The following is a 16,111-nucleotide window of genomic DNA, read 5'->3' on the forward strand; positions in this document are numbered from 1 at the left end:
TGATTTTTTACAGAGAGGAAGGGAGAGAGATAGAGAGCTAGAAACATCGATGAGAGAGAAACATCAATCAGCTGCCTCCTGCACATCTCCCACTGGGGATATGCCTGCAACCAAGGTACACGCCCTTGACCGGAATCGAACCTGGGACCCTTCAGTCCGCAGGCCGATGCTCTATCCACTGAGCCAAACCGCTTTCGGCGAGGGTTCCTTTTTCTCCACATCCTTACCAGCATTTGTTGTTCGTTGATTTGTTGATGATAGCCATGCTGACAGGTGTGAGATGGTACCTTGTTATTTTGATTCAATAATTTTTTAAAAAAATTAAAATAACATAAACAATATTGTCAATTAAAAAACAAAAAAAACAAAAAACATATACAAAGATGACGTCCAGAATAATTGTTCAAAATAGTTTTATAAAAACATAAAAATAGTCATCAAAAATTAAAATTGGCCCTAGCTGGTTTGGCTGAGTGTACAGAGTGTTGGCCTGTAGACTCAAGCGTCCTGGGTTCAATTCCGGTCAAGGGCACATGCCCGTGTTGCAGACTCGATCCCCAGTGGGTCTCATTGTTGATGTTTCTATCTCTCTCTCCCTCTCCCTTCCTCTCTGAAATCAATTTTTTAAAAAAATATATTTTATTGATTTTTTTACAGAGAGGAAGGGAGAGAGATAGTTAGAAATATCGATGAGAGAAACATCGATCAGCTGCCTCCTGCACATCTCCCACTGGGGATGTGCCCGCAACCTAGGCACACGACCCTGACCAGAATCAAACCTGGGACCTTTCAGTCTGCAGGCCGACGCTCTATCCAACGAGCAGAACCGGTTTCAGCTGAAATCAATTTTTTAATAAAATTAAAAAAAAAAAAGACCAAAATGAACCCCCACCCTCCCACAACCAGAAAAGGAAAGGGAACCCTCATACACTGTTGATGGAAATGTAGATTAATGCAGCCACGATGGAAATTCCTTAAAGAATTAAAACTAGACCCACCAACGCCCCAGCAATTCCACTTCTAGGTAAAGTAGTTCCCCCTTTCCTTTCATTTTCTGCAGCTTCAGTTACCCACGGTCAACCTCAGTCTGAAACATTAAAATTCCAGAAATAAAAAATAAGTTTTAAATTGCACACCCTTCTGAGTAGCAGATGAAATCTTGCAACACCCCACTCCATTCTACAAATCATCCCTTTGTCAAGCATATCCATGTGTATATATTACCTGCCTGATAAGTCACTTAGTAGCCATCTTGGTTATCAGAACAACTGATGAAGTACCACATTGCTTGTGTTCAAGTCACCTTTATTCTACTTTATCTCCTGCAGATAAAGGGGGAACTACTGTATTTATCTGCAACCCCCTAAGTGTCTACTGACAGATGAATAAAGAAAAGTGATACATACACACGGGAATATTATTCAGCCATACCAAAGAAGGAAATTCTCCGATTTGTGACAACATGGATGGTCCTTGAGGGCATTATGCTAAGTGAAACAGGTCAAACAAAGACAAATACTGTATGATTTCACTTATACGTGGAGGCACAGGATGGGGAAGTGAATGAAAAGGGTGAAGATGGGGGAAAAAGAATACTGTTATGACACATCACTGTAAGGACACACCCGCTGTGGGACGATCTCAGATATCAGCTGAGGGTCCCACAGGTGCCAGTGCACACAGACACAACCCACACCACAGTGGTCACCTCTTGTGTAAACAGGAACTTGCATGTTTTGCTTGTACATTTCTATACTGCTTACGTTTCTTTACAACCAGAATCTGTTAGGTAATTAATGGGAAAATATAATAAATACTTATTTATCCTTCCATAGTCACACACAGAGGAAGTCCTTCAGGAAAACCCAGTTTCTGGGCCTTTCAAGGACAATGAGCTGTGCCAATAGGAGAGCACAGTTACTCCTGGCTCAAGTCTCTTCCCTGAACTCCGACCAGACTCACATCTCTACGTAGATGTTCTTACACATCTCAAACTGAGTATGGCCACAGTCAATTTATACTCCCTACATCCTCCTCACGCCAACACACAGCTCCTAGTCTTTCCTACCTGTGGAGATGGTCACTCAAGGCCAGAACCATAACACCAGCTCCATTCCCCCTTTGCTTTCCTCACAACTGATGACCAAGAAATCTTATCAGCTCTATACCCAGGCCCTTCCCACCCTCACCTGATTTAAACTTCCACCTCCTCCTTCTGAGCTCTCCCAGCTGGCTCCTCACTATTCTTGCTGCTACTGCCCCTACCACCTGCATTTACTCACAAGGCAGCAGGTCCCAACCTCCTCCACTGGCCCCATTTCACTCAAGTCAATGCCAGAGGCTAAACAGCCCCAAGGACCTTCTTGCACAGGTAGGCATAGCAGCGTGACACCTGTCCCTGCCTGTCCTATTTGCCGAGTGCTACATCCACAGGAGTCCGGGTGCAGCAGGTTCCTCTCCCTCTTCTATGCTTTACTCTCGGGGGTGGGGGATGGAGGGTGGTGTCTAGATCTTTCCAGGTAAGAATTAAGTCACCAGAGTTCTCGTGTAGCTGAAGATAGCCCAGTCCAGTGCTGCACTACTGTGTACACAGGTCTTTCTAGGCCAGCCAAGACCTTGCTCAACTAAACATGCTGTGAGTTTATTTTCTTTTAACTGCCTCTTAGGTACTTAGCAGACCTCAACTGTTATCAGCAACACTGCAATGAAAGTAGGGGTTTCCTTACTATGTGCTATCTCGGGCTCACCTCCTGCTCAGCCGCTCCTCCCGTTCCCTCTCTTCTCTCCTCCTCAAGCGATCCTGGTTTCTCTTCTCCTGTTTTTCAGCCACAGTTTTCTAAATAAATGAGAAATTGGAAAATGAGAGAAGAGAAAGTTACTAGAGTTTAAATATTGTTTAATAAAGCACATTTATATGACCTCAGGATTGGTAATTTAAAAATCTAAGAGAAAGTCTTAAAAAACAGGAACATGGTCAATTTAAAAACTTCTTAAACAATGAAAAATGGAAAACTCATTTTAAAATGCTTTATCATCACACTAAAAAAATTGTAAACATATTTTTATTGATTTCAGAGAGGAAGAGAGCGGGAGAGATAGAAACATCAATGATGAGAGACAATCATCGATCGGCCACCTACAGCATGCCCCCTACTGGGAATTGAGCCCACAACCTAGGCATGTGCCCTGACCAGTAATCAAGCTAGGTTCTCCTGGTTCATAGGTCAACACTCAACCACTGAACCACACTGGCTGGACTATCATTACATTTTATAAATTCAGTGACATAGTGCATACCTTCTTTTTTTTAATCCTCACCTAAGGAGGATATTTTTTCCATTGATTTTTAGAGTGGAAGGAAGGGGGGATGGTGTAAGGGAGGGAGGGGAAGAGAGAAACATGGATGTGCGATAGACACATTGACTGATTGCCTCTCACACTCGCACTGATCAACGGCAGGGATTTCAACTGCAAACCCAGGTATGTGCCCTTGACCAGGAATCAAACTGGCGACCCTTCACTGCCCAAGCTGACACTCTAACCACTGAGCTTGCCAGCCAGGGCGAGAAACTGCATAGTCTAAGAGATGTTGTACTTCTAAGTCACAGAAAATGTATCATATTGCTTTAAATCAATCCATAAAGTTAGTTTTCTATCCAAAGGAGCTCCACCAACTTTACGGTGAAAGAGAACACAGGTATCAGACCAAATACATCTTGTTGCTGGGAGCCAAGCTCCTGCTGTCGAGGAGCAGCCAGTCTTCAGGTGCCTTTAGACCTGGCCTCACAGAGAAGCAGGCAGGGGAAGTGGACCATGAACCTCCAATCGTTAACACATGGCTCATCAGGCTTGATTGTGAACCCAACAGAAAAGAAAATGCAACGGGCTGGAGGAGGCCTTGAGAAACTTGCACTACTGGAACACAACACAGCTTAGTGCAAAGCAGTTCAATCTGCACATCCCCCAACCCAACATCTTTCAAACCTTTCAATGGCCTGATCTCTTTGCTCAGTAAAATGAAGTCCTGAAGAGAAGCCCAAGCCAATGAGACAGTCACCAGTGTTCTCATACCCATGAAGGCATGAAGGAAGATCTTAAATCTCAGTGTGGACTGGAACCAGGCCAGGTCCCCAGGAGGAGAAGGCACAGCAAGGTCTGAGAGAGAGGCTAGCTTTCCTCCCTGAAGCACTCTCCAGCTATGAGAACCTTCCTGTCTGGCACCTGCAGCTCTACACCTGGGACTCCAACCACTTGCACCTGGAGCAGGCACACACAATGGACAGGTTAATATTAATAATAGAAGTCTCAGCACCTCTGCTCCCATGCGCACTTCCTCAAAAAATCTGACCGTGAACAGACCTGTAGGCAGGCATCATTTCCTTTCCAAACTCTTCCCACTCCCTAGAAAACGATCTTTCCCCACCCGACAAATAAGGCCTTAGTCTTCTATACCCCCGCATTTACTTCAGTGTGTGGCTCTGAGATGTGAACACCTCTGGGACCACTGTGAAGTCATCTCTGATTAGAGCATAGAACTCCCACCCTCTTTATCATTTAGAGCTACCCTTCCAAATACATTTTCTGTTGTTAGTTTAATAGCTATTTAACAAAATCTGTATTTAACAAAATGTGTAATACACTTGTTTTGTTTTGGTCAACTATATACTACTCATCACTGTAAAGATAAAACATACTTTCTAGATCAACTGAGTAATTAAGTTTTTAAGGTTTTAGGGAAAAATATTTTAATAAATTCACCTTTCTGATGTAGATATGCGTTACAGAAATGAAAAGCTTTCAGGACAAAATTATGGAGTGATGTGGCATGGAACTACAATTTAAAGGAGAAATGGGCCCTCACTGGTTTTGCTCGGTGGATAGAGTGTTGGCCCTCGAACTGAAGGGTCCCAGATTCGATTCCGGTCAAGAGCACATGCCTCGGTTGCGCCTGAATCTCTGGGGCAACCAATCAATGTGTATCTCTCATGTCGATGTTTCTCTCTGTCTCTCCACCTCCCTTCAACTCTCTCTAAAAATCAATGGAAAAATATCCTCAGGTGAGGATTAACAACAACAAAAAAGAAAGTGAGAGAGAGAGAAATGGGAATGTGGCATTTCCAAATGCTAAGGAGATTTTTTAAATGGGGACAAACACAAAATTGTTATTTATGTTCTACTGGCTACATATATTTTTACAACTCTGATACCCATAAACTTATAAAGTAAAAATTCTGACTTAAAAACATGTGACAAAGCATATTAATTTTCAAAATCCCACTGGGAGCACAGGAATAAAATGTGTCAAGACCAGTGGCTGAGAACATCCCCACTGCCACCCCAGCTCCCTTGCCCAGTGCTGAGATCACACATCACCTTCCTGGGGACCCCTCCTTCGATGCAGAGCTCTGCTACCCACTGCTCCTTCCTGAGAGGCACACAAGGGTCTCAGTCTTATCAGTGTCCTACAGTTAGGTGCCACATGTCTGTCCTTCCACCAGATTTCAAGTGTCTAGAGGGAAGGCCTACCTATTTCCCAGCATCCCATCTTTAACACAGTACACAGCAGGGAAGACTCCTGTCAGTTTGGAGAACGATAATTCGAAGTCTGAAATATGTTCACCCTTTCTTCTTAGTGTTCTGTACTCAAGATGTCAAATGTTTTACAGTCTAACCCAGGAAAACAACTACCTTCTCAGCCTAAGTTGGCTCAGGGCAAGGGCCAGGATGTGTCGCCTCCCATCTAGCCTAAGCATTCGTCATGCATTGCCTCTGTCCAAAGAGAAAAACTAGAGGCTGCTGGTTTCCCCCATCTCCTAACAGAAGTTATTTCGGAGATGTGCAAGAGGTGTCCACATCCTGTACTGGACTCTGCCATTATCCTTATAAAAAGGGAATGCAGACTAAATAAATGTCCAAGGCCCCTTTGGTCTCTTGTGTGAGTGATGAATTGAGCATTTATTTCACTATAAAATTCAAGGCGCATTCTTAGGATAAAAACAAAAGTTTTCTAGAAGGAAATAAATGTGAAAAGATCACAAGACTTCTTACCCTCAACTGATCAAGCTTCTCTCGGATCTGAATGAACCCCAAGTGCAATTTGCCCCCAAAGTGGTCTGCGAGACGACGGTCATTATCATGGAGACCAAGGTAGGCTGAGCAGACTTCACAGACACGCAACTTCTGCTGTTGAAAACTGGATGCAGGCATAGAATTTCTGTATTCTTCCTGGAAAAAGAGAATGGAGTGATGAAAATGCCACCAAATAGTCAACCCCTAAAATGGAAATAATTGAAGGGACTATAGAAGTGAGTTAAAATAAATAAATAAATAAGAATTTGATCATTTCAAAGTTCCAGATATTTTTAACCAATTTAACTTCATCATTTATTTAAGAAATGAACCAACAGCCCTGGCCAGTTCAGTTGTTTAGAGAGTCGGCCCGATAGACCAAGGTTGCAGGTTCAATCCCTGGTCAGGGCATATATAAAAATCAACCAGTGAATGCATAAATAAATGGAAAGGATCGATTTTCTCTCTCTCTCTCTCTCTAAAAATCAATTAAAAAAATTTTTTTGAAAGAATCAAAAAACCATGATTTTAAAACAAGGAAAATTCAAAACATGCAGACCAGCAGGATGCTGCCTATTTGCAGAGGAAATAGTGAAGGCAGGTCTTTAGGCAGTACAGGGAGTGAAGACCAGAGAAGCAAAACAGGAGAATCTTCAGCAGGGTCCTTCAAAAAATAAACCAAATGAACAAGCAAAAAAACTCGAGCACCATCCACAGGATTTGTCCCAATGTCTAGGAAGCTATATCCCAATGCAGCGCCAAGATAAAATTTGGAAGGACAAAAATGTTAGACACTCTCTTCAAAGAAGAAAGTATGCACAACAAAACCAGTTCCCTCCTGCAGCCACTACAGTCTGAGTCCAATCACAAGAAGTAACCACTCAGGCTCAAAATATATGACACGAAAAAAAATGAAACATGACATGAAACTGCTGCTTGTGCCCAAGTTAGAATGCTCCTTCAAACTCCAGGTTTAAGATATGCATTACAACAGTCACTTATCCTTAAAGGGAGGCCTGATTGTAAGTAACCTATTAATCCACACATTCAAAACATTTCCCAGGAGACTGGCTGGGCATCTGTGGTGAACGCCACATCTACAATTACTTTAGCCCATGTGTAAATCTTTGAGCCATCACAGACTCTGGTGTCTGCTTGCTTCTTTGAAGCAGGAAGAGCTGGCCTTCAGTGTGCGGTAAGAGGCCACGGAGGGTCTCTCCTAACTCTCTGGTCTTCCTGGTACAGCTGAGCTGTCAACAGCAACTCCGAGAGCCTAACTCTGTACTACATATAAACACAAATTTCCCATTTAAGTATACAGAGATTTAGTTCCTATAAAGGACTTAAATGAACATACGACCCTTTGGTGCTTAGGCCATTGCTCTAACCACTGAGCCCGGGGGGCCAGGGTAAATTTATCTTTTAGTGTGATCAATCTAAGCAATTATATACAAAAACATCAGATATGTATTGCGAATTCTTTTGTCTCTCTTTTACGTCAAGAATGGATTATATTACCTACAAATATCACTGAAAGGGATGCTGGTGTGACAGGTGCATGAAGCATTATCGCAGTGCCACCTTCCAACAAACACTGCTGACCTCAATTCCAGCCTGTGCTGCTGGGGCACCATGGAAAGGTGTCCTGACAGCCCCATCATGAGCAACCCCATTGCTGTCTCTTCAACTTGTCACTCCTTCAGCAAGCACTGCTCTAACACCCATGACCCTTGGCACCATCCTATTACGTATGCCATGCTGAGCCAGAGGTGGTGACAACCAAAACCAGACCTACACCGAGGCACCTATATGCCATCTCCTCATCTCTACCTGGTCCTCCTACCCCCACCACTTCGATAAACTTCTCAGTCTGTGGATCTCAGCTAAGTGGCCTTCAGGATTAACTTACCCTACCTGGAGACCCCATACAACCCAAAATCACTCTCAAATTCAGACCCCATTTCTTCTTAATTAATCTTACCCAACTGTTCACATTCTCTTCTGTCTGTGCCCCCACCCATTCTCCAGTGCCATCTCCATCAGGGGAGGCCCTCTTCCAGCTTGCTCACAACTAAAAAAGTGCCTGGCATTGAGCTGAAGCTTGGTGAGCACACCCTGTCTCACTCTGGCTCTACCATTCTCAAGCTACTTCTAACTGTAGTGGTGAGATTCAAGGACAAGGTATCCAACAGATAAAATAATCTAGTAAGAAAACAGTTATCAATGAAAAAAACACTGAGCCCTTGATCTGTTTCGCTATCACACTGCCAGTGTGTCCTGGCCTGGCACCCAGGCCAATACCACTTGTATGCTACCCCAACCTGCACAGGCTCTCTCTACCGAAGATGCAGCATCAAAGGTTTCATTCTTTACAGCAATCTGCAATACAACTGTGGTCCAATCACACAAGCTATAAAACCACCACAGCCCACCAACTCCCCAGGGAGCTGGAGGAATAAGCAGTAAAACTGGTCTCTATGGAACCTCACAATGGCATTATGCTCAGATCGGGTAAGTGACTGGTCTTAGGTTACAAAGGGACCCCAGGGGGTACAGTAAAGACAAGCCCAATCCTGTCAATGTCTCCCCTTATTTTAACTCCTTCCTAAGATTCAAAAATAGAGGCATGGCTTAAATTTCAGTCCAGAGTCAACTCTCTGGAATTACTGTTTCCCCTTTCTCTAAGACATTTTTCTCACCAACCTCAGCTTCTTTTTTCTTTGCACGGACTTTCTCCACTTCCATAAGAATTTTCTGGGATTCATCCACATTTCCTTCTGCTCCCAGCTGCTCAGCTTTAGCAAGAAGTTTTCCTATTTCTTCATTCAACTCATGTACTTTTTCTGCCTAAGGAGAGAGAGAAACAATCAAATAAACAGGCATCTAAAAAACAAAAGATTTTTAATACAAAGAAAATGAGTGTGTCGCCTGCTGAATTTCTGGTCTGTTCCACTGAAAATAAACAGAACAGTTAAAGATCCTTGGTGGCTCACATGAATTGTGACAATTACGACATCCTTATTGCCAACACTGAGACTCCGACCATAAGCTAAACCTGTACACCATGTTTCAATAAAAGCAGCGGCATCTGTCACTTCCAATATGGCTGCAAGGATCAACACTGGTTATTTTCTAGGCTGTGTCTTCTTATGTCTCCTACACAGTTCGATATTTAGGGGTAAGAGTAATAAAATGTCTATGTTTAAATACATGAAACTTAGACTGTAAGCAAAATGCCTAATTATTTGTATTTACTTTCAGAAATAAAACAGCACTTTGGACCAGTTAGCAATTGCATATATTCTAAGAAATGCTTTTACAAAACTGAAAGGGAAAAAACAATGAGCAGTTTTAGTTCTACTGAACAGGGAGTACAGAAGAGTAACGCAGCTGACACCCAGGCCAATTATATACAGATCTACCTTCATTCCAGGATATGTACTAAAGTTCAAACATTTCCCCACTTCCCATTTCCGGTGTATGTAGGATACTAAAAACACAAAGTTTAAAAAGTATGTATGGTGGGGGCAGGAACAGCAGCAGTAGCTCCTGGGAGCTGAGAGCTCACTGACAGCCACCCTTTTACTGGAAACACTCAAGGCAGAGTGTCCATCCAAAGATGCACTATCAGTGCTGATGTTGAGCTGTAAGTCCGTCGGCAGCCCAGTTCTTACCAGACCGTGATTTGTACCAATAACTCAAGGCGAAAACCTCCCAAACATACCTTTGCAGAAACTTCTGCACTGATCTCCTCCTGTGTCTCTGCCAGCCGCTTCTTGGCAAGTTCAGTTCTCCGATCACACTCAGCGATAAAGGACTCCAAGTGATCCATTGCCTAGCGCAGGAGAAGCAGAGAGAGCTGGGATCAATGACATGTATGATCTAAGAACCCTTTGTTCGACAGGAAAATACTCCTGAGTTGATTTCTTAAAGCCTGTAGGTTCAGTGGGAAGATCTGAAACTACACTCCAGCCAACACATCCATAGTCACATTAAATCAAGGGGCTTTGTTAACCAAATGATCATTCAGGAGCATAGTCTTCTCATCTGATTGATTTATTTCCAAATTTTGTAATAGGTACCCCATCCCTCAACATTTCCAAGAAAATACTAAGGAAAATTACAACACTTGGCCATAATGAATAGTGTTCTCTGAGGGACAGAAAAGGCTGGATCGAAACTGGTGTTAGAGCCCTCCTCTGGTGAGCTGTGGGAAATGCAGATGATGTACTCACTGGTCTTTGTGAGCCACGCAAATATTACCCCTCATGTTCTGAGGGTAGAGCTCCCCCTTCCACCTCAAAACAAAACAATAGAACAAATATTACTGAGAGCTGTGAATACGTTTAGTTATTGCCTACTGTCTAAAATACCAGGAAAACTGGTAGACTACTTACCCAAAAAGATAAAGGAAAAGAAACTCTAGAAACCTAAATGCTTACTCTGGAAAGAGTTGGCAGGGAACAATAAAATACTAATTAACAAACTGTCACATACTAGTATACTAAGCAGTTAATTTGTCATACTAGTCAAAGGCCCAACATTAATTTCACATACATACAAATAGGAAATCACTTGTCCAACTTTCAGGCTACCACCAGTAATAAGCAGTATCTCCTAAGTTATACACATGAGCCAGTCTGCTAATGTCAGCATCACCTTGAAAGCAAGGAAGTGTAGCCATGGATGACAAAGTCAGACAGTGTGATCTATCATTAACAAAAGAAAAAGAGAGAGAGAGAGAAAAGAAAATTTTGGGTGGAAATGATAACAAGGAAGATGAAAGTTAGGCCAACAGACCAAGTGGTGGTAATCCATATCCCTCCCCTCAAAGACGGCCAGGAGAGAGCAGGTGAGCTATTAAGAAAGTGCTCCACAAGGATTGGTTGACACTAGAATAACATTTCACTATGTTCAAATCAAACAATCAGGAATGCAAATGATTGGCATTTGTTTGACTGGATGCCCTGTGTTTCCTGGAAAAATATAGAGTAAATCAGTTGTGCGGACAAATTTGAACTCACCAGGATCAAAGTTCCAATGAGCTGATATGGGTCACATACCATCTGTGCTCACCTAGGACACAGCTCCTAAGAGATGCCCCAGTTCATCCACACACAGGCACTGAGACTTTGGAGCGGAGCCCCTCTTATGTCTACACAAAAAGAGCCATTTCACACCCAAGGCAGACCCAGGGGCCCAATAGAGAATAGACATCTGACGACAGTGCCAGTGTCTTTACCAATCAGAGAAACCACTTGTATCTTAAGCAGAATCCAAATGGGCAGGGTCCAGAATCAGACTTCTGATCAGTTATGAACTAAACAGTAAACTTCACAAAATAGAATAGGCAGACCGAGAGGTGTTTTAACTGCCAGATTTTTCTTCTTTTCTTTTTTTAAATTCTCACTTAAAAAAAAAAAAATTCCTCATCCGAAGATATGTTTTTGATTGATTTTAGAGAGCACGAGAGAGGGGGGTTGGGAGAGAAACATCGATGTGAAAAACATCATTTAGTTGCCTCCAAAAGAGATCGAACCCATAACCTAGGTCTATGCTCTGACCAGGACGACACTCCAACCCAGTGAGCCACCCGGCCAGGACTAACTGCCAGCTTCTACTGCCCCTCCCTCTCTTCAATGTGCTTCTCAATTTCAGAGTGAAATCAAAGAGCAGGTCTAAATGATTTTTTTTAATGTTGCATTTCTTGAAATACTTGGTTACTCTCCACATGGTAATAACAGTAATTGCTATAATGGATTAAATTCTATTACAGACATCTCAGCAGAAAATTGAAAGATTAATATTTAAATTAAGCCACTTTCTTCTATACTAGAAAACTAACTAAAAAGGCCATGAAAAATAGATCTGATTCTCAATAGCAATGAAAATGTTTAAAAACTATAAAAAAACTTTATTGAAATACATCTGAGGTTCCATAGCTCAATCAAAATGCACAATTTTAAAAGGACTGATTTTATTGTACAAAAATTGCTCTTTAAAAAGCTGTTTAAAACGAGGCACCCTTGCTAGATGGTGTGGCTCAACAGTTGAGTGTCGACCCCTGCCCAAGAGATTATTGGTTCGATTCTGAGTCAGGGCACATGCCTGGGTTGCAGGCTCCATCCCCAGCACGAGGTGTACAAAAGGCAGCCAATCGATGTTGTTTCTCTCTCATCAATATTTCTCTCTCCCCCTCCTCTCTCTAATATCAATAAAAACATTTTTAAAAAATAAATAAAGTGAGGTACCCTTTCCAGGGTCATTGTATTATGACCATTTATTGTGGTATTCTTTTATGTATTTCAGTAAATGATTTTTTTAAAGGTATTTGCATATAAAAATTAAGTCCTAATCACAACTTACTAGAAAATCATCCAACTTCTCATAACTCGAGGGTGATGAGAGGAAACATGTACTACGGTATTTGAGCACAGCACAGCACTGGCACACAGGTCTCGCTGCTGCTGAGGAGGCTGTCCCCTCACACACAGGACTGTCTGTGACTGTGCTGTTTCTGATTCTGCCTGCCCAGCAGCAGTGACACCAGCCAGCAATCCATGAGCCTGAGACAAAACAAGGTTGTCAGAATGGTCACAGCAAGCATGTGCCAATGGACAGTGTTGCCTGTTCCACACATGCCTCAGAATAGCTGTACAGGGATTTCCATTTCTCAGACGAAGAAGCTGAGTATAGGTTCCAAACCACTAAGTGATAGTAGTATGCAAGGACCCCTGTGGTCTAGCTCCCTACATTTAATCCTCACAACTCTGAGACGGTTAACACCAGCCCAGTTTCCAGATGAATAGAAACAGGTGAAATAACTTGCCCAAGGCGACACAGGGATTCTAACCCAGGATATCTGACTTATAAAATAAAATATAACTATTAAAAATATATATATATACATATACTGTGCATATATAAGACTGAAAAACGAGGTATAACCAGACAGAACTGGTCACATTTGGTATATTAAGACAGTTTCAAAATTAGTTAACACGGTGTGTTGTTCTAGAAACCTGTCAAGTAGAACATCACAGAACAAGACAATTTAAAGAAAAGGTCAACTGTATTTACACTAAATTAAAGAGAAACAAATTATTTTCATTTTCAACATCTGGATACTTAAGAAATGTACTGCTTTGTAACTTTTCCATAGGTTAAACTAATGAGTTAACATTGCTATTTGCCAGTGTTCAAGTTGAGAAACTTGCAAGAAATGCATTTACATAGAGTACCTAATAGCAAGTATTACATGCCCTTTCCTAGAAAATTCCTAGATAAAACACTCAAGAAAGCAAGGTCTGGTCCTGGCATGGTCAGGCTGAGGCTGCATTAGGATGGAAGCTAATGGTAGGCACCTTCTCCCAGATAAAACACCCAAGTTTTGGGTGGCTCCTGAGTGGAAAGGTGCCAGAAGTCCTGTCCATCACCCTTAAACTGAGAGTATAGGCAGGGAAGACCTACACAAAGAAATATCTTGATGAAACTCTGTCAAGCCCACAAAGAAATACAGTGGGGCCTTGACTTACAAGTGTCCTGATTAACGAGTTTTTTGAGATGCCAGCTGTCTCTCGGCTGATTTTTTGCTTTGAGTTGACAGAGTAATTTGAGTTAACGAGCTCCTTAACTAGCTCGGTCTCAGAACAAATTAAACTCGTAAGTCAAGACCCCACTGTACATTTTTACACCTTTTGGGTCTCTCGCTAACGAAGACCCAGAGTTTGACAACTCACTGTCAGTGAAGATGTGAAAACGAACTCTGATACACCATGGTGAGAGCATTAGCTATGGCACTATCCACTTAAGAGTTTGGTAAATAACCGTTTAAATTGTGTTAAACTATAAATTGGAATTACAAAATAGTCACAGGAATGTAAAATACAGCATAGGGAATACAGTCAATAGTACTGTAATAACTATGCGCAATGCCAGGTGGGTACATGAAATATTGGGGGGGATCACTTTGTAAAGTATATGACTGTATAACTGCTATGCTGTACACCTGACATACAAAATATTGAATGTAAACTGCAATTGAAAAATAAAAATTTAAAAAGTATATAAAAACACAAAATTTTAATTCCAACTAAACAGGTTTTGCAAGTTTCCTTTTTATCTTTTTCACATCAATATACACATCTATGATCTACGGCTTACAGAGGTCCTCAAACTTTTTAAACAGGGGGCCAGTTCACTGTCCCTCAGACATTCCACACATGCGCACTGCGGGCCCAGGACGAGTCAGCTGCTAAGGAGGACAGGAAGCAGCAGCAAAAACACCCGGCGGGCCGGATAAATGTTTTTGGCTGGCTGCATGTGGCCTGCGGGCTGTAGTTTGAGGACCCCTGGTGTAGTATTTCACTTATTTTAACACAACTATGGTAACCCCTCTAATAAATACGTAGTTGGGATTTTTCAATTTCATTACTTCAAAATTATGGCAATAAACATCTTATGTCTTCTCATACTTAGGTAAATACTCTTTTAGGACAATTTCTTACAAATTGCTTAGAGGTGACTGAAAGTCTGTAAGTATTTTAAATTTGTAAAAAGGGCTGATTAGTTCTTATTTTAAGAGAATTTTCCTTTAAACCATTGCATCATGAATTAATCAACTATGAGCTTGTTTTAAAAAGAGCTCTTTTCTAAAATAAACAAAAGGCATGGATATCTTAGTACCATCTAGATTGCAAAACTTTCATGTTGATCTGACTTCAACAACCTATTTTGAAAAAACACCTCTTGTATAATAAAAATGATTTAGCCCAGCTGGTGTTGCTCAATGGTTGAGTGTCAACCCATAAACCAAGAGGTAGCTCGTTCAATTCCCAGTCAGGTCATATGCCCATGTTGTGAGCTCAATCCCCAGTAGGGGGGTGTACATGAGGCAGCTGATCAATGATGTTTCTATTTCTGTATCCTTCTCCCTTCTTTTCTCTAAAATCAATAAAAACATCTTTTAAAAATAAATAAAAATGATTTAAAATATAATTCAAATGCCTGCTATATTGAACATATTTTTTTCAATATTAAAACAGTATGTTATACTTTTTTTGTCAGCTGTCTCTGTAATGTAACCCAGGTTAAAAAAAACAAAACAAAAGAAACCCTAAATATCCCTGATTGATCTACTGAACAGAATCTGATTCCTCTCCTACTCAGTATCACATACTGCTGCTTCCATTAATTCTGGCAAAGAATATTAAACTTATAGAACTTTCAGAGACTTTGGAGGTAAATGTTTGACCCACCTCACAGAAATATTGCCAACAATGAAGAGTTTCTACCAAAACATTTGGTGAGCTACACAAATGTGTTAAGAAAAATGAGAAAAAATCATGGATTACTGATGGCTCACTTGTGAAAATAAAACATGTGTCTATCTCCCAGTAGTGATGATCACACTACAGCACTTCCAGAAACCAATATGGACACTTAGGAGCTAATGCATCCCAAGCCTGGGAGCTAAGTGCCAACAAACAGGTTATCATGAGGCAGCAGCAGGGTCTATCAAGAGTGGGTCTGTTAACCACATCTGGTCAAAAAGGTAGTGCGTTCTGCTTATCAAAATTGCAATTCTGAAAAACCCTCATCCCCCAAATCACAACTAGCCTCTATGAGAATTAATTCTGAATAAATGTTCTTTGAAAGCTACAAGTGACCTCAACAGACAGATATTGGATGGCTAGTCATGTAGAAAGGGAACACTTCCATGTGAAAAGTCTCAGCTTCTAGAGCTCTGGAATCTATAACAGTGAGTGTATATTATCTACCGAAAATCATTTTCATCAAATTAATTTAACAAATTTACATTGAGAAAAAACTTTTAATATAAATTTTTAAGGTAGGGCAAATTCTATGCCATGTGAACTATATCTAAAGCCATTACTGGCCCTAGCCGGTTGGCTCAGCAGATAAAGCGTCGGCCTACGGACTGAACGGTCTCAGGTTCGATTCCGGCCAAGGGCACATGCCCAGGTTGTGGGCTCAATCCCCAGTAGGGGGCGTGCAGGAGGCAGCTGATCAATGATTCTCT

The 16,111-nt window shown here is 41.5% G+C and overlaps 1 protein-coding gene across 3 annotated transcripts in view; it reads right to left on the minus strand.

Moving 5' to 3' along the window:
- The window catches only part of LUC7L (LUC7-like), a 32,606-nt gene that overhangs the window by 5,297 nt on the left and 11,198 nt on the right, over nt 1-16,111 (minus strand). For all 3 annotated transcript variants that reach the window (XM_006766138.2, XM_006766136.2, XM_006766137.2), the window contains 4 exons: nt 9,794-9,904; nt 8,773-8,916; nt 6,049-6,225; nt 2,748-2,836 (listed from right to left, as the gene is read on the minus strand). In XM_006766138.2, coding sequence (XP_006766201.1) covers nt 2,748-2,836; nt 6,049-6,225; nt 8,773-8,916; nt 9,794-9,904 — 521 coding nt within the window. The remainder of the gene's footprint in view (nt 1-2,747; nt 2,837-6,048; nt 6,226-8,772; nt 8,917-9,793; nt 9,905-16,111) is intronic.

The sequence above is a fragment of the Myotis davidii genome, unplaced genomic scaffold (assembly GCF_000327345.1).
Source record: "Myotis davidii unplaced genomic scaffold, ASM32734v1 scaffold100, whole genome shotgun sequence".
Taxonomy (NCBI): Eukaryota; Metazoa; Chordata; class Mammalia; order Chiroptera; family Vespertilionidae; genus Myotis; species Myotis davidii.